Source organism: Chaetura pelagica, unplaced genomic scaffold (genome assembly GCF_000747805.2).
Source record: "Chaetura pelagica isolate M959 unplaced genomic scaffold, ChaPel_1.0 scaffold13, whole genome shotgun sequence".
In the NCBI taxonomy this organism is placed as follows: Eukaryota; Metazoa; Chordata; class Aves; order Apodiformes; family Apodidae; genus Chaetura; species Chaetura pelagica.
In genome coordinates this window covers 1,314,088-1,338,684 of record NW_009954543.1, presented here as the reverse complement: position 1 = coordinate 1,338,684, position 24,597 = coordinate 1,314,088, and the positions used below count along the sequence as shown (strand labels likewise).

Sequence of the window (24,597 nt, the reverse complement as noted above, 5' to 3'; positions counted from 1 at the left end):
CAAAATTTAATAGTGGGCAAAGCTGAGTAACACTGAGCAAGAAGACCCTAGAGAGTGTTCACCAGCTTGAGAGAAATTTGAAGTGTCTAGTTGTCAAAAAAAATCTTTTAATACAAAGTCTGAATGTATTAATTTTTTTTAAGTGGAAGATGCAAGTATCCTGTGTGAAATGGAAATAGCTGTTTCTTTATACAGGGCATTTATTCCAAGAAGTGCAGGATTCGTAGAAATTGTTCCCTTCTTTATTTGGAACTCCATGAAAGCACTAGGACAAAACAGGAAAAACAACACAATTAGCCCTGAATATAAACACTGAAATCAGTGACAGATAATGTATCGTAGTGTCCTGTTGAAGATTGTTACTGTGAACTTCAAAAAGGAATCAAATGAGCAGTAGAGAGCTTTTTGTTGTTCTCTATAGTGCTATACCTAGGTATTCCCTTGGGTTTAATTTGTCCCTCCTAAGTCTGGAATTGTAGAAGATGAATCTGCCATCCTGGTTAGTCTTCTGCTCAGGGTGCTGAAGGTTTGCATATAGTTTTGTGTACAGCATGCCTGTGCAATTTCCATCAGAAGCAGGAAATGTTTATTCAAGTTCTGAGGGGTGGGACAGTTAATGTAGTTTTTGGTAATTTTAAACAAACTGTTTAAGCATCCTGTTTAAATAGACTTAAGTAATCACAGTTTCGTACTAGTTGGAAAAGATTTCCATACATGCATGATATGAATAAAATATCATCTTACAGAGCATACCAAAGATGTGATATATTTATCTGACTTGTGCAAGAAAGGTTTTGTATTTGACTTGTGTTTTGCAACAAGTTTAGTGACTAAACGTATTCAATTATGTAAGAGCACTCTAGTAGAATACGAACTATTTTGTATTTTAAAGTACCTGTATTTAATACACACGTTCATGTTAGTTTCCTTGATATTTTCCATGGTCTCTAGAGAAATCTAATTCAAATACAACCTTCTGAAATTGTGAGGGAAAAGGTATATTCATACAAAGAATTTAGTTTAGGGAACTAGTGAGAATCAGGAAGAATTTATTCACAGGCAATTATATGGAAAAAAAAATAAAAAAATAAAAAAATGTTACTTGGAGTAGGTTGGTAAGATTTATCAATGGTGAATTTTACTTAAGGAATCCACATTCTGGATTCCTTTCCTGAATTCTCTGGTTTTAAGTGTTATAAGGGTTGGACTGGGAGACAAAATACGGTAGTGAAAGATTTGTTTTTAGGCTTGCATCGTGGATGCACATCTCAGATTTGAAAGTGGGAGACTTTGCATTGTTTTTTATTTTGTAATATTTCAGTGATGAGGCCAAGCAGAACTTCATATTGGGCCCCCCAGATGGTAGGAGTTGTTTGAAAGGAAAAATTAGTTTGTACTCTTCAGATTGCAGTGATAATTGTTCTTGGCCTAACGTCTATCAATGGATTGTCTTTAAGATACAAGCTAATGTTAATGGGATTTTAATTGGAAAACAAACAAAGGACAGACAGATTAATGATTATAACAATTTGAAAAAAATCTTCTAAGGTCCACACAATAATTAATGTAAACAATACATCAAAGTCTTCCCATGTCTAAGCTTTTGTACAGGGCTCGCACAGAAGCTTGTTCCTCCACGATGATATTATTCCACATCTAAACAACAAAAAGGCTGTATAGTGTCATCTCTTAAATCAAAACTGATTGACAAGATTATCTGGTCTTACTTGTAGGAACATCTTGGTCACTAATCACACCTCCACAAAAAGGAGCTGGATTGATACTGTTATGTTCTGAGAGTTTATTACTGTAGATGTTTCTAGAAATCATCTTATTTTTCCCAATTATAAATTTATGCACTATTTCAAAAGAAATAAAAGGTAGAAGCTCTATAAAATGGAACTCATCTAAAACGAGCAAATATAAATGGGTAGGGACTGGGAAGGTTATGGTATTAATCAGGAGAAAGAGTAAAGGGTTAGCTAGAAGGATTTACTGTAGAGCTTATTTCGAATGCCAAGGAGGATGAAAAATAAAAGACACAATTAAAGTAGTGGAATGAGAGAGAGCATGAAGTAAGATTTCTAGTTTGTGACAACTGTACTTCTCCAGATAGTGCCAGGGACTAGACTAGAAGAGAGATTGCTTTTAGAGTCCAGTTTGGAAAACATAAATCATGCAGGAGGGTATATCAATTGGGAAAACCAATAATTGAGACTGGAATAATAAAGATCTTAAGACAGGCAGTTATGCATCTCAGTATAGTAGTTAAAACCATGGTCAGAAAATACTGTAGAAATACAGAGTGATGTTGAACTTCTCTTGTCTTGACTTCTAGCCTGTTTATTTCATGTCTGCTTTGCTTCTAAAATCTCTTACCCATGCTCTCTACTCTGTTTTTCTTTCAATGTATTATTTTAAGTATTCTCAATCAACCGTACCTTTTGAGAAATTCAAGGAAAAGCAGATAGGATTAAGACTAAAATAAACCCTGTAAAAGAATCTGATTACTTCAGAAAACATATTGGCTTACTTTGCTGTACTTTTTTTTGCTTTACAGATGCCAAGAGAGGATTAATCTATAATGTCTTTTTTATTATTTTACCTTTTATTCTAGTTTATATAACTAAAGGGTTCCCAGGACTGCTTTACGTTCATCCTGTTCATCAAAACACACTTCTCAACTGTTACGAAAATGGAGTCCAAAAGTTATGCTGTACAAACCAAACCCATTCACTTCTCTCTTGGAACACAATTGGTGATAAAGTCATACCATCATTTTTAACTGAGTAAACACTGTCTTGTTCCTTAATCATGCATAATTCTTTAGGGCGTTCACTTTATATTCCCCTCTTCAATATTTGAATATATCTTGGTGAGACATGTAGCAAGGATGCATATAATGAGGCATAATGCAGTTCTTTCACAATTGCTGTTTGAGAATGAAGTCCTATGCACTGAAGTCACAAAGGTCTTGTATCACTCTGTGTATGTACGTGCATTATGACAGAAAGGAAACAGAGTGTTAAGAACCTGTATTTTCAAAACTAACTTTTCATGAAAAATGGGGAAAGTAAAGTTTAAGCGGCAAAAATCAAAATAATGTCCCTGTTGTTGTAGAGGTTGCGGGAATCAGAAGAAAAATGGACTTTCCAATCTCAGCTCATGTTTGTAAAACATTGTCTTTTCTCATGCATCCTCTTTTCATGTAAATTTGAGTCAGCTGATTGTGTCATTGTCCTGACCAATAAAAGAGAGTAATTTTAAGAAAGTAGCTTTCATAGAGACTGGTTATATTTCAGCAGAAAAGATGAAATAACCTTCTGATGTTGAAACTCTGGCCTGCTGTGCATGTGTGTGTAGTGCAGATACAATAATGCATCTTACTGTTTACCTGATCTTAGTGAGTGAGAATCACTGAAAATCAAACCCTTTCCCAGACTCGCTTTGAACAGGGAACAGAACCTTCAAACTATTTTTTTTTTTTTAATGTGAATTCTCATTAGGAAGCTGAAATGTGCACCCAAGGAGGCTGGAAATGTAACTTATGTGTATAGCAGAAAAATGCAACAGCAACTATATCCATGTGAGATAATCAAACTCATTGTGTTGCAAAGGGACACTCGTACCAAAATTGCTCTTCAGAGATACTCTGTAGTGTAGTGGTGAGGAGCCTAACAAATGACAATATCTGCAGCTTCCTCTTAGGGATGTTGTCTTCTCTTATGTTACATTACAGTAGCTATACAGATGTGCCTTTGACTGACTTTATCACAAAACCAACTGCACTTGGCATTATCCTTAAACTCTAGCTTCTGAACTCATAACGCTGGCTGAGAGCTATCAGATTTTCTTTAAAAAGCAATCCTGCAATTCTATCAGTTCAGAGAGAAATCAGCAAGACAGCACAAGAACTCATTTTTGCTTAGAACAAGCAAGTAAAGTGGTATTTAAAGCCCACACTAATGTGAAGAGATCTGCAGTGTGACTTAGAATGCTTTTTTGTCAGCAGTACTGAGCATTGCAAAAAGAGCAAAGGTGTGGCCCTGAAGCCATGCTCTTTGAGTGTATGAGAGAGCTAGAAGCTTTAATCTTATTCCTTAGTAGGTTTTCCTTACTAGGGAATGATAAGGAAAATTTTTGGAAATGTTCAAAAGTTGTTAGCAATGTTTTACCAAGAATGCCAGTCTACCTGGATCCTGAATTTGATCCAGTCTGGCAGTTTCTGTGCTCCCAAGATATGGGATGGGGGGGGGGGAGAAGGAACAAGGTTTTCCCTGCATCCTCTCTCTATAATCAGCAAAAAGTCAGCCAAACATTTCTAGCCTCCTCCAGGAAGCATCCCTGGTAAGTATAACGTTTAGGCACTTAATGAGCAGGCTTAATGCACATGCTTAAGTTTAAGGGTAGTTTTAAGTGCTATGCTTTGAATCTGACCTGTAGAGTAGATGATTAAAGACAAAGGGCAAACATTTATTAATTTTTGGACTCATATATATAAACTATGTAATCTGCAGGCTTGGATTCACTTGTGGGAGTTAATTAACTTTTGTATTTGGTTTCGCTCATCCAAAGCAATGCTGCATCTTGTGTCCTTTTCTTCAACTCAGCACACCAGATACCATGAGCTAGCACCAAAATGCAGTGTGACATGAAAGTTGGGGAGAGGCTGCCTTTGGTGAACCCTCAGGCTTACACACCTCTGTATCATGTGATTGAAGAATGAAGTGTTTATGTCACATGAGCTAGGAGTATATGCTCAGATCTGTTCTCCATGTCACATGAGAATTATCTCCACCTCTCTAAACTCTTGTGCGTATAATTGTAGATATTTTACAGTAAGAAAATAAAGGAGAGGTAGACTTACAAACCAAGGGTGAATAGGCAAAGATTTGATGATTTAGAGCTGTTAGTATGATTAGGGAAAACTATGAAAATTTGTAAGAAACATTTGCAAAAAATAGAATCAAAGTTTTATCAAGTAGATGCGTGGCATTTCTTTGCTTATGCTGTAGTCTGCATTGTCTGTTTATCATAGAATCATAAAATGGTTTGGGTTGGAAAGGATATTAAAGATCATCTAGTCCCAACTCCCCTGCCATTGGCAAGGACACCTCCCACAAGACCATCTAACCTGGCCTTGAAAAATTCCTGGAAACGGGCATCCACAACTTTCCTGGGCAATCTTTTCCAGGGTCTCACCACCCTCATCATAAAACATTTCTTCCTAAAGTCTAATCTAAATCTACCCTCTTTTAGTTTAAAGCCATTACCTCTCATCCCATCATTGCATACTCTTTGTTAAAAGGTCCCTCTCCAGCTTTCCTGTAACCCCTTCAGATACTGGAAGGCTGCTATAAGGTCTCCCCAGAGCCTTCTCTTTTCCAGGCTCAACAGCCCCCTCTCTCAGCCTGTCTTTTTGGGAGAGGTACTCCAGTCCTCTGATATCTTTGTGACCCTCCTCTGTACTCACTCCAACAGCTCCATGTCCTTTTTGTGTTGGGTGCACCAGAACTGGACACAGTATTCCAGATCGGGTAGTTGTGCTTGGGGTTGCCCTGAGTCACGTGGAGGATCTTGCACTTGGCCTTGTTGATTTTCATGAGTTGGGCACCTCTCAAACCTGTCAAGATCCCTCTGGATGGCATTCCTTCCCTCCAGGGAAGGTGTTCCACACAGCTTGGTGTCATTGGCAAAGTTGCTGAGGGTTCACTCCATTCCACTGTCAATGTCACCGACAAAGATGTTAAACTGGACTGTTCAAGATGCCAAGCACACATTTAGTTTATTGGTGTTCTCTGTTCTGAGAACTGTGTGCTTAACTTACGGCTTTCTTTTTCTGAAACACACCAAAATGGGGTAATTCCCTGAGAATCTCAGTTGCTGCTCTCAAGTAAAGCTCATTCCTAGTTCTCCATCATGGAAAAAGGCTCGAAAACTTGAACTTTGAAGTCATAAGTACCAGAATAAAATAGCTTGATATGTATTTTAATGACATAATTGTATTTCATTGTCTTATGAGAGCTTGAGGCAATTCAAAAAGTCATACATAAGTGTTTGAGATTGTCAGCAGTGGTTTCAATAGCTTAACAATTGTAATTCATTTTTATATAATTTGGGAAATATACTTTGCATAAAAAGTAGCTAGTAAGAGATATGAAATAAGGATCCTGAAATTTGCCCAGCAACCTTTCAGCAGCTGACAGAATTGACTCTGTCTTCATTGTTATGACTAAATTTTGTAAGAAACAGCATAATTTAAGTATCTCCTTTATGATATAAAATTTATTATAATCCCATATGGATATGATGTGTGGAGATTTGTGTGTGTGTTGCTTATTTACTACATTTTTACTCTATTCCCTTTTTCTCATTTCTCACTTGGAGACTCTTGTCTGGTTTTCTTTAGGTTTGGGGGATTTTGGTTGCCAGCTTTTCCTTCTTCAGGACTGTAGCGTTTGTTTCTTTCCTTTCATGACACTAATGCTGCAGTCACCTTAAGTGAAGCTTCAAGCAGTCCTTTGTGTGACTAAAAGAAATTAGCTAAATAGCACTGTTTAATTAATTTCAGGACCGCCTCTTTTTCGTCATGGAGTATGTAAATGGAGGAGACCTAATGTTTCAAATCCAGCGCTCACGCAAATTTGACGAGCCTCGATCCCGCTTTTATGCAGCAGAGGTCACATCAGCACTCATGTTTCTTCACCAACATGGCGTCATCTACAGGTACTTTTTTTGATCAAAAATAAAGTCGTCTTGAGGCTTGGGGCTGGTTTTGGCTGAAATCCTCTGTCTCTTAGCAACCAGATTTAGATTAGTTGTTTGTTCCAATTTGCTTACATAGAACTTTTTTTGGCTGTTTATCGTGGAGAATGTTAACATTTGAATAGCCTGTGCAGCAGTCGCCAGCTGTGTGTGCCAGTTTTGTATTATAGTCCAAATAAAGCGGGTTTGAAAAAGCTTGGCAGAGGGCGACCCAGAGGTGACCTTTCTGCAGATCGGCGCAATCTCTTCACTTTCCTCTCTGTGCCATAGATTTCCTCTGGGTTTCTAACTCTCTGCCACTTCCTGAGTTTGTTTGTCCTACTTGTCTCCACTCTGATACAATCGGGATGGTCCTATGCAATGCTTTGCTTGTGCCCCTTCCTCTTGACTGTTTGGGTGAAGGCTGAGTCACCAGCAGGAAGTGGTTCTTTGCAGATGGTTTTGATTTGCTTGCAAGTGCCCACATCTATTTGAACCTCCTCCCCCTCCCTCCTCCCGCCACCCCAAACCTCTAATCTTCAACACCCATGCACACACACAAAAGAAGTGCATATTGTTGTCCTGGGGTGAAGAATGGATTTAGGGATAGGCTTTTATTATTAAAAGTAAGGAATCACTTTGAAAATTTTCACTCTGATGTCAATGTGTTTATTAAGTCCTTTATCTTGTCATTTCACCCTTCCTCTCTCTTTTTATTTGTTTTTAGCAGCCTGTCACTGCTAGCAATAAATCTGGGCTTTCACAAGCAGTGTGCTTTACAAGTTTTGTCATATGGGTCTGTCCTGTCTACTAAAAATTCTGAGTCCTGTGGATCTAAGTTCTGATATTCTCACCTCTTTCAGGCGATCGGTTTCGATTTGGGGTAGTCATCTCAGGGACAGGCAATCTCATATTTCTTGAGCAGAAAGATCAAGACAAGGATGTGGAATTTGTCACATCCCTAGATTTATATTAAGGCTGCTCTCAAGAGTACTAGAAATTGAAATAAATAAATTATAAATGTTTAGTAACCAAGACTGAGTGGTAGCTTCCACCAGAGGCTGTTGGCTTTCCCACCAACTCAGATTTAAAGGGAAAATTCTGAGAGGAGTCTCCTTTCCAGAGACATCACAAACCTCAGAACATTGCATCATCAGAGGAAAATTATCTCTGTGAAAGTGGTCTTTCAGTGAAAATTTAGTTTTCTTTAGAAAATGGTGTTGCTAGCTTCAGCTCTCAATTTTGATCTTCTGATTACATTGGTAACGATGTTTGCATACTGGGTTGGACTTCAAACACTCACATAGGTTTATTTTCAAGTGCTGAAGATGTGACATATTTCTTGCCTTTGCTGCCCATACCACATTTCCTAATAATTTGCTGCATTTTTTCCCAATGCTATGTCTTTGTATATTTAGATAGCAGAATATCGTAACTACAGAATTTGTAAGTATCCATCATAAGGAAAACAGGTAGGATTGGTACCTTGAAAAGTGAAGGATTTTGTGGATTTGTTTCCATAAAAAGACTTAAACTAATTTCCTTTTCCTGAAAACTGGAGTTTCATAATTATTCCTTCATAATTAGCTGTCAATTTAGTGTTTGCTGTGAACCAGCAAGAAAGAATTGATACTATTACCTTCCCCCCTCTTTATATGAGTGTGTATTCATTGTCCCTCTTACCTCCCTGTTCCCATCCTTTGACATACATCCTCTTCTCTCTCCTCTCTCTTTTCTCCCTCTTTTTCCTTGTGTGACATGTAGCTTCTGCTGTGTTGGCTCCTAGCTGCACTGAATCAGTTCATGTGCCTGTGTTCTTTCTATGACTTTTTATTGTCAAAGTGGTTCAATCCCAAGAGAAGTGTTATTCTGATTGAACAATGCTTTGTCATTTAAACTTTGCAAAAAACACTCTCAACTCCTGATTCATAGACTATGCTGACATCTTTGGCATGCTACAGTGAAATAGTAAAATTGTAAATGATGTGTTATATAGACTGTATTATCAGAAGAAGCAAAAGAAAAGAAATAACATAAATTGTACAATGAAAGCAACAGGAAGAACATGAGGAACAGATTTAGTTGTATTCTGCTTTGACACAGGCTTTTGGATCTGGACATAGTTATGTTCATAAGAATAACTCATTTTCCCAACTGGGGGATACTAAGAGCTTCAGCAATTCATAAAATGTATATCCCAGTTACTCTATAAAATACAACCAGAAGGAAGAAGTTTGAGATTATCTTAAAAGAACTAATCATTACAAAAATGTCACAATCCATTCATAATGTGCCAGACCCTGGGAGAATGCATTTGCTGATGTCATGTGTATATTAGAATAATTGTCTTGCACAGAACAGTTTCAGTCTGATTATTCCATACCTCACTGTGTCATTTATTACAATGTTTTAAAAGCATTGGGATTGAGTAGTTCCTTTACATCTCTGAAGCTCTTATTAGCTGGCAAGCAAGGAAAGGAAAGGGTAAAAAAGAGGAAGAAAAGACCTGTGCTCCTGAATAACTACCAGTCATAGCTGCCTAACATGCCTTCAGATATTTTAATAAAGAGTAGTTGTCTTCTGTGTAATTATATCTCTAGAAAAAACATTGTGGTGTGAAATTAATGGTTATTCTCCAAAGTGGGAAGTGCTGCTTGTGTGGGCAATACTTCAAGGAAAGTGAGGAATATAAATAAACTAAGATGTTTGATGGAAATGCAGGTTTCAAAATAGCTGCTATACCTTCTGATCTTTTTTCAGCCACGTATGTGGAAGTATTTGTTTGGAGCTAAACATGGTTATATTTTTGGAAGTAAATAACTAGCTTTAGCTCATGCTTTGGCTTGTTGGTTAGATTTTTAGAAGGTGCTGTGATGATGCTAAATGATCATCTTTTATAATAACTACTTTATCCTCATTTCCCCTGAAGTTCAAAGAGAAAGTTAGCTCCTTGTTTGGCAATAGAAATTCTTTGCAGCTGGCCCAACAGTTGTTCCCATACTTGTCCAATTATCTGTGTGCATACTGGAATTTCATACCTTCCTTTTGTTTATCAAGTTTATGTCAGAAATAAAGATGAACCTCCCAATTTTTATAGAGAGAGATACTGCTGTTACCAAATGCATCTTATATGATAGATAAACTTTAGGATAATTTTTCAGTGTGGCATTTTCAAGGGTGTAATGTTACTGTTGTGTCAAAAATGCTTCAACAACTTCGTAAAAATACTTGCATTATCCCTGCCACCTTCCCTCTCATCTGGCATTCAGCTATCCAGGCACATGTCAAGCTGGGGCCTGATAATACAAGTAGGGTCAATCAGATACAGCTTCAGTCGCAGCTTTTGGCAGTTGTTGTTAGTGTTATGCAATTGCACCACCTTGAAAAAAATATATCCAAGCTTCAGAAATTAAGGGCTAGACTAGGAATCTCATTTTGTCTGTGAGCTGAACTGGACTTTGAACTGGGTGATGAAAGGTTGTGCACTATGTTTACTGTCACATGGCCCTGGAGTCTGGTATATTTAAAGTCAGTCATTGTCAGCTTAATGTTCTCATATAGGGTAGACGCAACAAACTGAATGTTAAGAAACTGCCAGTTCCCTACTCCTCCCTTGTACTGACTTTCAACATTCGTATGCACTTTCCACAGATGTATGTAAATGCTATGCATTCTTGATTCACCTGTGGTTGTTGGGCTGAGAACTGGAGTACCCAAGTGGGTGTCTCTGGTGCTTGTTGTAGGAGTTCAAGTGAGGTAATACAAGTGGTGGCCCACTCTGGCCTGAAATACATACAAAGAACTTTTGCCTCCCCAGGCAGGGACATCAGCACTAGAGTGGGGTACCAATCCTTTAACATAAATGTCTAGTGTCCTGAGTTCATTTATGCTTTAGGGAGTAACTGTGTGAGCTACAAACCTTGTTTCAGTGAAGAACTGAGGGGCTAGTAGTTGCATGTTGTGTGATCTCTGGCATGAGCTAGGACCACTCAAGTGACTATATATGGGGTGTTTTCTCTGTAAAACAAAGAAACTTGAATGTGAACAATTTCAGTTCACCTGAGAGGATGAAAATATCTTAAATTGGAAATTAGTGTCACCTGTTCTGGATTAACTCATTCTTTTGGTTTTGAATGCAAAATCTGTGAGATGGTGCCTTCAAGTCACAGGAGAGTCCTCATAACTATGGGTTCTCATATGCCTCATCCTATGAAGTAATAATCCAACCTGTAACTTGCTGCAACTTTCTGAGGCTCTGTACGTTCTGTAATTATTATGTTGGTTGCGATGAAGGATATACTAACATTGAACTGAGGAGAATGCGAATATAAATAAGCTGATGCCAATCCTTTAATACCTCTGGGCTTTTTCCATACACAAATACCCCAAGAACTTGTTCGAACACTAACTAGATTTTTCTTTGGATGATCAGTTTTCCCAGCATTCCCATTTATCTGGATAACACACCAGTGTTTAAGAAAGATCTACCTAAAGTTAAAAGCAGTTTCATTAGTGTGTTTTTATGTGAAAGAAGAATATTTATAAAGTCTGACTTCACTGGTGGTTGTATGATTCAGTGCAACCTTGGCAGAGTAACGAGAAGTTATATTTACACTGATGAAAATGTTGCATGGTCAGTGGTTAACATGTTAAAAGTCATCATTCTCCCAAGTTACCTTACTGTGTTATTTCTGAGTGGTGGCAGCCAAATAAATTTCCCCTCCTCCACCTCCCTTTTTTATTTTTTCTTGGCTTTTTAAAATACAAAACTAGACATGGAGCATTTTGGTTTAAATTTGGTTTTAAGAGTGTAAAAATCACCATATTTCTACGGTAAACAGTTAAAGGGTAAATTACTACTTGAGCTATGGTCCATGAAGGAGGGGGAGAAAGACCTTGTAGCCTCAGCATAAACAGACCTAATCATGGGAACATCCTGAACTCTGGCATTTCCCCACATAAGCTGCCTGTTGCAGGATTCTGCTGCAGAGAAGTTAGTTTGCTTCTGGTGCAAGAGAGAACAAACTATTTCCATCACCTTCAATAAAAGCAGGAAGCAAGGGGTGAGCTGTGCTGCTGTGTGTGTCTCTGAGTCCCAGTGTCTCCGTGTCTCCAGGGAATGCTGCCCAAGCCGTGCCACCTGACCTGCGCTCCTGGCAGGGTTTGCACCCCAGGCTACATCCATGCTCAGCTCTGCCTGGTCTAGTTTCCAAAACTGAGTGTGAGCTCCAATGGGATTTTAGTCAGTGGCCTCCTGCCCTCTTTGCACTTTTTCTTGATCTAGGCAAGCCAGCAGTCATGAAATGCATAAATAAGCAGGATATCTTCCCCGCAGGAAAAGGCAGTGGGCTGGGGTGGAGTGGAGCGGGGCTGAGGGAGATGAGAAGCAGGAAGAAGGGTTGGTTCCCAGGCTTCTGGCATTCGGACCAAGGGAGTCCCCCCTGCCATCTGCCCAGCTTATGTATTGTGCTAAAGGCTGCTTTCGTATAGGAGAGGCTTTGACAAGGTTTCCAGCTGTGGAAGGATGAGTAAAGGCTGTGGGAATAGGATATGAACCACACAGACTTGCCAACAGTAGAATGCTTTCTAAATTTCTCCTGGGTTTGGAGCATAAGAAAGTCCTCCGTGGGCTGTTGTGTGGGAGTTGGGTATGCAGAGGAGCCGTGCAGGGCAGTCAATATTTAGAAGGACAGAGCACCACCATTGACCTCGTTTGTGGAATGACAAGGTACTTCCAGGGGGTGTTCCCGGTAGCGAGGTCAGCATTGTTGTTTTTTGCTTCTTGTTTATTTGGTGCAAGATTTTCTTGTTTAATGACCGTTTGTATAGTGCTGTATTGTGTAAATAAAGCTATGACCTTTACCTTCTGATAACAGCGTAGGAGTGAGTTAATGTTAAATGAGAGAGGGCAGGGAGTGGGAATCTTCCAGGGTTAATGCCAAGTTTACATTCCTCTGAGGGCAGCCATGTACCGGTACGCCTGGTAGAAAGGGCAGCAGCGCTTCTCAACAGATAATAGCAGCAAAATGTTGCAGAGCTTATTTGTATTTATTTCTGGGTGAATGTCAGTGATTTTAGATGATTGATGTTTGTGCTTTTATTTTATAACAGGAAGAAATGTGTGTTATCTTTCTGCATTTGATACACAAAATAAAAATCCGCTAGAGCCTCCAGCACTTGTTTAACTGAAGTGTACAGACACAAGACATTCCTGTAGTTTTCCTAAAATGCTGAGACACAGCTTTGCTTCTACAGAAACATGTACCAGTTCCAAACAAAATAACAGTCTTCAAAAAAATTTCTAACAGAAGAGAATGCTTTTTGTTTTGCAGTGCATTAAAACTCTGAAGGTGCTTCCTAAATGTAATTCTGCTCCTAACAAACTAAAGTTAGGACTGAATTTTGCGGTGCCCTTCAGTCGCGTTTGTCTACAAAGAATGGAAAACATTTCTATAAGCCAGATGCAGTGGTGTTGAAACTATGTCATGTTAAGGGTGAGGCTTTGCCTTTTTGCATGCTATTGAATGCATCTGCCAAAGTTTCATAGTGCACTTCATACAGAGAAGTGCACAGCAAACATGGTTCTGAGGCAAAAGGCATTTCACAAAGATTTTGTTGTGCTCTTGAGATGCAACAGAGAAGTTGGGGAGTAAAGCAAAACATTAGATTAAAACACATGAAGAACTATTGTTTTTTAAAATCATGATATTAAAAATACTAAACAACCTAAAGGAAAAATTTTGATGATAAATTTTGATAAAGACATTTGTTTTTCCCATCTTTTGGTCAGAGCCTTTCTACTTTTTGCACAAGTTTTGCATGTATTCTCTTTGCTCCCTCTTTCCTCACACTTTCATCCACCTTCTTGATAGAAAAGAGCTCATCACCTAGATGCTGCTTCACCAAACACTTCTTCACACAGGTCACTGTACTCATAGACTGTTTTGATTCAGTGAGACTATTCATATGCATGTGGTATGGAGCTTCCTGGATGATTTGGGACCTTGGTTTGACTTTTCAGATTGAAAATGTGGCGTTTTTTAAACAGAAAAAGTTTACATTCACTGCTATTGAAAACCATATGTTATTTTGCTTACCATTTCACAAGCTGTGGAAAATGAGAATTTAGCCAATCTGAAAGCTAGTTATAACTGAGCTATCTCTGAAAATTTTGAAAACTTTTTAAATGTGTGTTTAGCTGACAACTTGTGCTCAAATGTAAGAAAACAAAAATAATATTGTTCACCAGGAGGCTTAAGAAAATCGCCTAATGAAGTCAGAGAAAGTACATCCAGTAAGAACCCCAGCATTTTGGGGAGTTCATCGAAGTCTCTACTGCAACCAGAATGAACAGTGATAGGATTACATCAGAAGGGCCTTGGGCAGACTAAGTGCAGTCTAACCAGGGGAATCAGAAAGTGGAATAAAATGGATTGGGTGGCCATGACTGTGCTGAAAATGAGTGGACAGGTGAGGGGTAACAGAGCCAGAGTGGTAACAAGCCACTTAGCTTATCTTCTCACATGACAAATAATACCTGCCCTTCTCCTCAGCTGCCAGTGCTTCACAAGAGTCCAAGCAAACAGCTTCCCAGAGCAGCAGAGAGTGCCAGAAATACATTGCATTCATGGTCTCAGCAGCCTTGGGTACGTGTGGAGGAGGCAGATGTGGAGCAGGGCTAAGCAGGAATAGCAGCAAGGCCAAGGTCAGCTTATAGTGAGATGGGGGTTCATGTGCTTTCTATACTGTGATACACTCAAGGATTGATGGCACCAGGGAGAGAATCTCTCCTGCCACACCAAACTGAATTTTGAGTCCTCAAGGCCTCTTATGTTTGGGGTATAGTATTTTGGATTCAATAAAATTCCTGTGGTAACATCTGGCTTACGAGGGGAAGCCCAAGCAGCATTTCTTCTCACGATGGTACATGCCAGATGGGTCTTCACTTCTTGCCTTATGCTTCTAGAATCTCTTTGTAGTAGTCAGTCTTGCAAAAGAGCAGAGAGAGAGGAAAAAAAACTACAAGGGAGGGGCCAGAAATAATGCCAGTACTTACATAGGTATACTTCTTCGTCCAGACTAATTTCCTTCTGCTGATGTGCAGAAGTCACAGAAAATACTGTTCTTCAAAACATATCAAATGCAAATAGTACATGCAGTTGTGTACGTTTTCTAATGTTGATGTGACAGTGGCAATTGTAGAAGTATTCTTTTCAAAGGATTCCAGTCTTTGGGCATGGGGTTACCCTTTCAAGGGGAGTGAAGGATGGAGTGGCTTCAACTGTAGATAACCGATATAGCAGCACCTTGGGTGCACCTTGATATGAAACTGAATAATACAGAAGCGGTGCCCTCAAAAAAACAGCCAAAGAAAGCTTCATCATTAATAACCTGAACTGAGGATCATGCATTAAGGATAAAATTAAGTAGGAACAAATAAATATTATAGCATTTAACAAACACAAATATTGAGTCAGATGGAATTGCTATGGTCAATTAAGTGGTTAATGGATATTTAAAAGCTTCCAAACATCAATAAATCTGAACCAGCTCTAAAGGAGTACTTGTAGAACAAAAATAATATGCACTTAAGAAACTGCCTGAGTACATATTTGCCTAAGCTTAACCACCTATAAGAAGACAGCAAGTGTTTACAGTACTGTATACTGAGGGGATAAAAAGGCATACCAAATGTGTGCCAGGTCATTTGTTGATAATCTGTAATAGGTCCCAAGGGGTCATATTATAAAAAGGGCCTGATTCGCATTTATATGAAAGTCTTTAAATACCTGGTAGGCATACAAGAATCTTCAGATTATGGACAGGGGTGGCAGAGGGCAGGTCAGCAGCATACGCCTTGGTACCAGGATGAAGGCAGTCCTTTGCAAGCTTTCTAGACCCTTTGAGCTGGTTTCCACAGATGCTGAGGGAGAAATGCACAGGGTGGAGGTGAGAGAAGTGCTTTGGACAGCGCTGGGACTTAGGCAGCTTCTCTTTTCACCTTTTGAAATTCACAAAAGGAGGGAATCTTTTGTCAACCTTCATGAGATCATAGTGAGTGGTACACTCAACAACACTGTGGGACAAGAGTGCTGTTTTTCTGTGAATGACCCAAGAGGAAAAGGACTTGGCTGTGATTTTTAAAACATCTGCAGATTGGGAAGAAGTTGTTCTGTCCATGAGTAGAAGAGTCAGAAGAGATTTTAAAACAACATCCTGAAATTTGTCTGTGTAGTAATAACAACAAAACATTAACTGATGTTAGTGAGCTAGTGCTTATAAAGCCATAGGTAATTTGATGACAAATCTGGTATAAATCATTACATTTACAGCCTTTTCTCCCCGGGGTCAGCTATGGGTGCTCATAGTTAGGCCATGATACTTGTCTTATATAAACCAAATTTGAAAGATTTAGGCTAAAATCCCCAAATTCTGCCATAAAAAAATTAGGTTTCTTTTTTACGCACCGTATTTCATACGATCCATTTAAAAAGCAACTGGACACAGTTATTTTTGCTTATTTACAACCATGGTAGCATGAAGCATATGAAAGAAAGTGGAAGGGATTATTCCTGGGACAGAGTGGGCAGTAAAGGGTTGAACTGTATCATTGCTAATGGAGTATTTCATGTTAGTGTTTGAAGTCTGTGTTTTGATTGAGAACTGTACTGTAGCCTACAGATGGGCTGTGGAGACTAGACTGATAGACTAATAGACTAGACTAAACTAATATCCCCATTTGTTTCAGGATTGGATAACATTGAGTTTAATACATTTAATGTATGTCTTTAGGATGTAGTTCAACTTCTGCAAATTCTCTCTCATTTTGTTTCAAAAGTGTTTAGATAATCTTTCTCAGAATCATTTGTTCATGCATTTGTATTTGGAATTCAAAATGTGATAATAAAAATAAGGTATAAATGTGATTATGACATGACGTGGGTTTATAGAGGCTGCTATCTTCTGTGTAAGAGACTAGTTCCTTAAAAATCATTGTTCTTATTTACAATAAGTTTTTTTCCGACATCAGAAGAGCAAAGCAATTTTATAATGAAATTAAATTCTACTCAGTCTAAGGCTGTCAGAAGGATGTAAAAAGACTTTATTGAAAGTTATAATTTAACAAAACTTTATATCAAATAAATCTTCCATAAGCTGTACAGTTAGGTTTCTTGCTAGCCTTTGTCCATGCAACTATCTGGGAGTTTTATAGGATAATTTCTGATCTTGTCAGAGCATAGAGTCTGCTTAGCAGATCTCTGAAGAGGGACCTAGTGCCTGGGCACATAAAAATTACAAAGATAATTCCTCAGGCTCAAGATAATATGTTTTCATGTTGACACATTTTTTTACCATGTACTTTGGTCAATAATTTACATTATAATACTACTGAAGCCAATATTTACGTGCAGTGACTACCCAGTAGGTAGAAAATGTTAGATATTAAAGTCATGTTTCAGTCTCCCAAATCTTGTATTTAAAACTCCTGTCTTTTTCGTCTAGGCTGGACTGTTAGGCTCTTCTCTGTAGCCTCTGTGACTTGACAGCAGAAGGTAATTGGTATTGTACTTTTTGCCAACCCTGGTGTTGGCAAAAGTGAACACACTGTAAATTTCCTAAGTCATGCCATGTTTTATCTCATGTGAGTTACCCATGAGTTATCTTTCCATGACAATCATATTAATTAAAAATAGTGGAGTGCTTTGTATTAGTAGATTTTAAGTAATGATATTATATGTTGGCATTACAGCCGAAGTAGCATTCCCAAGCATGTGTTTTCTGGAGGAGGTCAGGGAAGGCTGCAGGAACTGCATTTGAAACAGCACTGGAGTTGAAACTTCCTGCACAAAAAAAAAGTTTCTCTAGGACTGTTTGTGCAGCTTTCTGGCCAAGGTTGGGGGTGAAAAGAATTTTATTTTGCTACACAATCCTAATTTTAAAAGAATACATTGTGAAATGTAGCTTTCTGTATTAACCTATATAACCCTATTTAGTTACATATCAAAGCAAGATTTAGAGCTGGAACCATCAGTGGAAAACACAAGCTTCTGTGACCTTTGTCTGGAAGCAGCATTAGGAGTTTATTTTGTGTATAGACCAACATAGAAGGGCAAGAAACTCCTGTTGGTTCAGGCATCGTCTTCATACTTCACACACAAATAATACCAATTCTTCTTAATTTTGCCAGAAACTCTCCACTGCAGTAATCTTCCATCAAACACACTAGAAAATTGTTAACTCCACATAATTTTGAAAAAGACAAATCTAACTATATAACAGAATGCTTTTAGAGAGGCTAAGAAAAAAAATATTTAACTCAGTTTTTACAAGACTTTCTGTAGAAACCTGTTAAACTGCAGTTGACTGCTGCTGGTTTGATCCTTGAAAAATACAACAAGGTTAGAAAAGGTTTCTAGTTAAGAGCCTACATACCCTTCCCAAGTTCAGACCACATGATTGTTTAAAAAGATTTTTAGGCATGTGAACTAGGCTACTGAAATCAGAATAGAAGCAGAAATTAAAATCTTTCTTCTTGTGATACCATATAAGCAAACATTTTGTTGGAAGCAACATTCTTCCTGAATTACATCATTTAATTTAAACCATATAATTTATTTATTCCATTCTGTGTAATATTACATGCACTAAGCTGTGGAAAGGCTTTCCATAAAAAGACCCAAGAGGTTGAACTAAGACCGAAGTGAAGTTGGAAAAAGTTCACTGTAGAAGCTTTTTCTTTCTGACTAAGAAAGCATTTCTCTCCATGGAAACATGATATGGAGCTTTAACAGGAGCCCACTTACTGCTAGGAGCTGTGTTTGTTCCCTGCTTAAGGACACCCTTGGGAACACAGGGAAGAGAATTTTGATAAATTTGTTTCTTTTATAAAAAGAAACAGTGTATGTAAAAACCTTCAGCAGCCCTTCTCCTTTACACTTTCTGGGCACCATAAAGCTTCAGAGGGCCTTGGCTAGTACAGGAAAGGCACTGAAATGTGACCTCATGCTGGCTCATTAATGGCTTGCTCAGAATATGCTAATAATCACCTGGGTTTTAGCCATTTTATTGTACGCACCATGTTATGATGCCAGACTAAAATCTTTCTTCTTGAGGAAGTGGGGTCAAGCTGTGCCAGGGGAGGTTCAGGCTGGATATTAGAAAAAATTTCTTCACAAAAGGAGTGGTGAGGCACTGGACCAGGTTGCCCAGGGAGGTGGTGGAGATGTTAAAAAAGGGATAGACATGGTGTGTCATAAGATGGTTTAGTGGTTAGGGGTTGTAGGTTGGATGGTTGGACTTGATGTTCTTGAAGGTGTTTTCCAACCTTGATGATTCTATGATTCTTTGATTCTTCCCAGCATTCTCATGTTTTCATTTTTTCCCCCTGAATCTAATGATTGTTCTGTTCTTGATAGAAGACCAAAGCAGGCATTATTGACGATGTAAGAGATTCGTACTATGTTTTACAAGCAGATTTTAGTATTTTAAGAGCTTTAATTTTCATCTTCACTGTGTGATCTCATCTTTGAGTATGTTGAAGCTCTGGTCCCTCGGATGAAAAATCAGGATTTGTGTATCATTAGTTCCCTTTTGATAAACTACCTCACCTGAATTTAAAAGAGAATGTTTACTGAAGTTTTGAAGCTAGAAAAGGAGTGGGAGGCAAGGGAGAACAGGACTTGAGGTGAGCTTTGGAGGCCATCTGCTAGCACTCAAAAGCCTCTACTGTGTGCATTTGTGTTCAGTAGGTAGATGACAAGGTTGCATGAGGAGTCAGCTTTCAGTCTTATTGCAGTGCTAAGGCACACTAGTCTTCTCCTTCATGTAACTGGACAAAGGCACGGGATTTTCTTAGTAGATGCTGGGAAAACATGGCATGCTTTTCCCTTCACTGAGCCAACAATACACTTGGAATTGGTCATTTCCAAGGGAGGTGTCGACATTTGTGTTACATGTGAAAGAATGGCATTTGGCATTCATGGAGGGAAAAAAAAATAAATCTCTAGAAAATGAATAGGGTTAGAGCAGAGGACAGGAATGCTATATACCTTAAAACAGTCTGTACTTGGTGTGACAGCAAGATGGCAATGTACAAGATTGGATCAAATTAATTTTTGCTGTTCTAGCTGTGACTTTTGTTAGTAGTGATTTCAAAACTTACACTTGATCTTAGTAGGCAGCATGTTGGAAACAACAGACTTTCAGCTGAGGGACGTTTTTGGCCTGGTATTGTGATTGTGAATGGAAATCCATGTTCCCTGTTGGACTTATATCGTACTAAAATAATATTGGTATTGTTACACAGCATGACGTTGATTGACCTTTAGGCTGGGGGAAGTGTAAGGCTAACAAGTTAAATGCCATTGAAAACAACTATCTAAATCATAAATTCAGAATGACCTGGTTTTTGCATCTGTGATTTAAGGAACAAAAGTCGAGATGTGGGATGAGATCCAGGGCTAAACATCTGAAAGAGAGAGACTAAAGCAGTTAACTTTAGTTGATTAGAGATATTCTGATCCTGTTTTTCTCTGGTGTCTTGACCTTACTAAAGTTCATTTAGTATGTAATGGAAAAAACAGTGAGTTTGATAGCAAAATACAGGAAATGCCTTCAATCATGGCTGATTAGAGTAGCAGCTTTTCTTCTGTTGTTTTTTTGGTTTGGTTTGGTTTTTTTAGAATGGTCTTTCTATATGCCTGAAACAATGTAAAACAATAATGCTTTGGACCCTTTATTTAGTGTGTCCAAGTAGAGTAATTAAATGTCTGGCATTTTGATAGATATCTATGTGGGGAGTTTTTGTAGTCAGGACAGTTCTTTATGACATAAGTGAGAAAAATTAAGAATTATTACAGTATAACTTCAAAGTCTAGCAAATTGTGTGTATGTGGCAATTCCACCACAAGTAACAAGACCAATGAATGCAGATCTTTTATAAAATATGCCTTTGTTTGTCTTTCTTCTACAAAAATGGAAGTTTTATAAGTAGTTTGAGTGAAATATCTGTCTGGAAGACAGAAAGCTGGAAAGCAGCTTGTACTGAATATACACAAGGCTCAGATTGATCTCACCTAACTTTAGGAATGCAGCTGAAGCTTCCAAGTCAGGATCCTGCTTGTCCTGGAGGTAGAAAAGGGTAAGCTTCTCTGGAAATCTATGGAGCCCACATGTTCCATGAATCATCGGCCTGGAGATATATGTGGAGGTGGCCATAGAGGGAGCCTGGGGCAAACTATAGTATCTCAATAGAGGTGGGATAAATCTGGGTTAGAATCCTGGAAAAAAACAGGAAATAAAATTAACATAAAACCAGAGCAAAATGTTTTAGAGCTCCAGTTACTTTCATGTTTGAGGTGGGTTTTTTTAATGGATGGAGTTGTGGTTGATAATATTATGTCCTTTTTTTCTGCCTTTCCTAGTTGTATAAGGCAGTAGTATATTCTCATGCATTATTAAGAGTTACAAGGCTTCATTGCTGAGATAGTTGAATGAGAACTGCTAGAGAAGTGCAAGATACTACCTGGATAGACATACATTTGTTGGATGTCAGTTTTTCTATTTTGTGTAAGAAAGCTTCACTCAAAAATAGAAAAAGATATTTAAAGGATTTCAGTCTTTTTGCTTAGCCACAGAAACTGCTTACCTGAAACCCAGGTACTCTTTTCTTTGTGTTTGCATGATTTGTGTTCCATTGTTGTTTGAATGACAGTGACTTTGCCATCCTACCTATAGAGGTCACTGAGAAAAAAATGGCTTCCAAAGAAAAACTTTTTAACAGATCCAAACTTAATTAGTGTGTCTGCTAGTAAATTTGCTTTCTAAGGTTCTGGTAACATTTTCTCAGAATTGAGTTATTGAAACTTGATCTGACAAGCTTTTCTAGCTTCACACCATCCTTTCACTGTCTTTCATCAAGTGGTTTTACCAAATAACAATTTAGTTGGTTTTCTTTAAAAGGATTATAGACATACATAGTAGGCACTTTTAGTTTGTGCTCCACTTAACCTATTGTTGTAATATGTAATCTTATTTTTATGTTATTTGAGATATAAAAATGAGAGCATGAAGAACCTCACACAGTAGAATACCACAGCTTGAGTCAGTCCTTGGCTAAGCCCAGGGACCTCTATTGTCTTCAGTGGGATCACCAGGGTGTAAGTGAGGACGGGATTTATCACATTACATATTTAGCAATGACTTAACACATGGGCTTTGTGGCAGAGGCTGAAACAGTAAATACCAGTAATAGTACAGATTTCACCCTGTCATTCCCACCCTAAATACATAGAACCAGTTCCAAGCAAAAGGTTATAAAATGGTGCTTGTAACCAAAGCGGAGCCAATGAGAAAGAAAGAAGAAAACCCCTGAGAGAAGTGTTAGTAGCCTTACTGTCAGGGCAGTCACATGTGCAGTGGGGGAGCAGGACAACCAGACAGCTCAGCCTTGGTTTAGAGCTGGTTTCCAGGATGTCACTGTCCTGAGCCCCACGCCATCAACTGTCTGCACACTACTTTAACAATGACATTTGAACAGTCTGTGTTTTCTCCCAGTATGAAACACAAATGGTTTGTAATATCTTAAGAAGCCTTACAAAATTAGGAAATCATTTCCTATCTAGTTTACCTGCAAGTTTCTGAGGCTGATTTTTTTGTCTTGTGCAATAGCCCTAACACGAAGCCAGCTCCATTCATTACAGTTCTTACTTGGTACAAAAATTGCAGGCCTGAAGGACATGGAAAGGCAGAATTGCCACTAGAATCCACCACAAAACTTGTCTAAATCAGGGGTTTGGCAGTAGGCTAAGTCAAGAGCCACAGTTGTAGTGTTACATCCCATTCCTGCCTCAGGCTCATGGAAAAATTGTTGCATTCCCAGGTAGGAGTAATGGAAGGATGAGGTTGATAAAGTAGCATGAGGTGAATGTAAAAGGCAACCTTCTCTTGAAAAAGAAATAGAGACCACACCCCTCGTGCTTACCCAATTTTTTAGAATGTTTTACATGATGCATGTTTTAAACTTGTACGTATTTCACTTACATTCAGAAATAAAAATATGGAAATAATAAGAAAGGAAAAGCCACACAAAGGAAAGCTGTTAAGTATGATGTATTTATTTGTCTGCACATTATTATAAGGAAACTCAGCATAATAAGATAAGCAGATCAGGCACTGTAATGTCCTAAGCTGCTACTGACAATTGTAGTAAAGTTTGGTCAAAACCATTAAAAAAGCCATATAAATAAATTATTTTGTAGAAAATGTTCTTATGCCAGCAGAAATGTCATTGATTTCCTTAAGCTGCTGGAAAGGAATATTAAATCTTTGTTCAGTATGTCATTAAGACATCAGTAAGTAGTTACGGCTGCATGATGAACACACAGCCTTCTTTTCCATCTCAGGACCCTGATCTGCTGATTCATAGAATCATAGAATGGCTTGGGTTGGAAGGGACGTTAAGGGACATTTCTTCCACCTAGAAAGTTTTTGACCTGAAAGTTTTCTCAATGGTAGCCATTGCTGGAGCCAGTGGTGTTAGACATGGTGCAAGTGATACTTTTGCCTTGGAATGACGAGGGTTCTCAGAGCCACAGAGAGCAATCTTGTCTTTGTCTCCCTCTGATGTCCTTGGTAGATAGCAAGCTTCCTTTTGCTACATCCCACCTCCCATCTCTGCCGTCTCCTTAGTCCACAAGATACTTGTGCAAATGGCACAGCGATGGACATTGTGTTACATAAGGAAAGTAACCATGCCTGACAGAGTGTCACTATTGTCACATTAAAAGTCTGCATTTCCCATTAATGTTTGCCCTGCTATCTGAACTATCACTGTTTCCTTTGATGGAAAGTATCTCTGACTTTATTTGAAACCAAATCAATGTGCTCTTAATTCATCTGCCACTCATCAACATACATACTGATACACATCAGTGAAAGGTGGATTGGCTTTATTCCAAATTTGGCACTGCTGAAAACCAGCAGTTTTCAAATCTGCACAGCAAGTTTCACTGTGTATGACTGAGTAGGTCTCTGCTATAGCTTTTGCAACAGATACCCTTTAACCTTTGATAATATTAAGTAATGTAATGGTGACAAAGAAAAATGTATATCATAAATCCAGTAATTACTTAATGGGTCAACACAAAAGCAAAGCAGAGAAATTCCAAGGCTTTTGGATCAACACAGGCAAAACTTCTGAGATCTCCAACGACAATAAAAGCAGCAGAACCATATTTTTCTCACCACTAGACTCCAGCTTCTCCCTACTTTCTCCTACTAACAAAAACTTTCCTACTGTCATGAATCTGCTCGTAAGCATGAACAGTCTAATGCGTGTCCTATTTCTTATTCTTTGGATGAGAGAGGTCACATCCAACTGGTAGAACCTGACATCCAATGACGCTGCTATTATTGCATGTTTATGCTCAGTAACACCAGGAAGTATAGGATCCTTTTTTCCCCATATAGTTTCTTAAATGGGAAAAATTATATTATTAGTTTGTGTTTTCTTAGAAGTTATGGTTTGGATTTCCTTGTTTTTATCTGATCTGTTGGAGGTGGGGGGAAAGCCTTGCTAATGTGTTGTGCCTAAAAAACTTAGAGCAACAAAGGAATCTACTAGTGAAGGGCAGTCATAATGTATCTGTCCCATAGTTTACATATGGAAGCTGAGATTAAGTTGATGAGAGCTAATCACTAAAAAGCTAACATCAAACATTTGAATTGTTGACATTTATTTTTGTTTTCTGAACAGTTCCATATATAACGCCCATCTTACTGAGATTGGAACCTAGTTACCTTAGTTACCAGTATTTTGAGGATGCCAATGTGTTTGAAGAACAGAGGCAAAGA

At 38.4% G+C, this 24,597-nt stretch overlaps 1 protein-coding gene across 1 annotated transcript in view; it reads left to right on the top strand.

Moving 5' to 3' along the window:
* The window catches only part of PRKCE (protein kinase C, epsilon), a 292,873-nt gene that overhangs the window by 235,959 nt on the left and 32,317 nt on the right, over positions 1-24,597 (top strand). Inside the window, exon 9 of the mRNA XM_010004962.1 lies at positions 6,572-6,726. Within this exon, the coding sequence (XP_010003264.1) occupies positions 6,572-6,726 (155 nt within the window). The remainder of the gene's footprint in view (positions 1-6,571; positions 6,727-24,597) is intronic.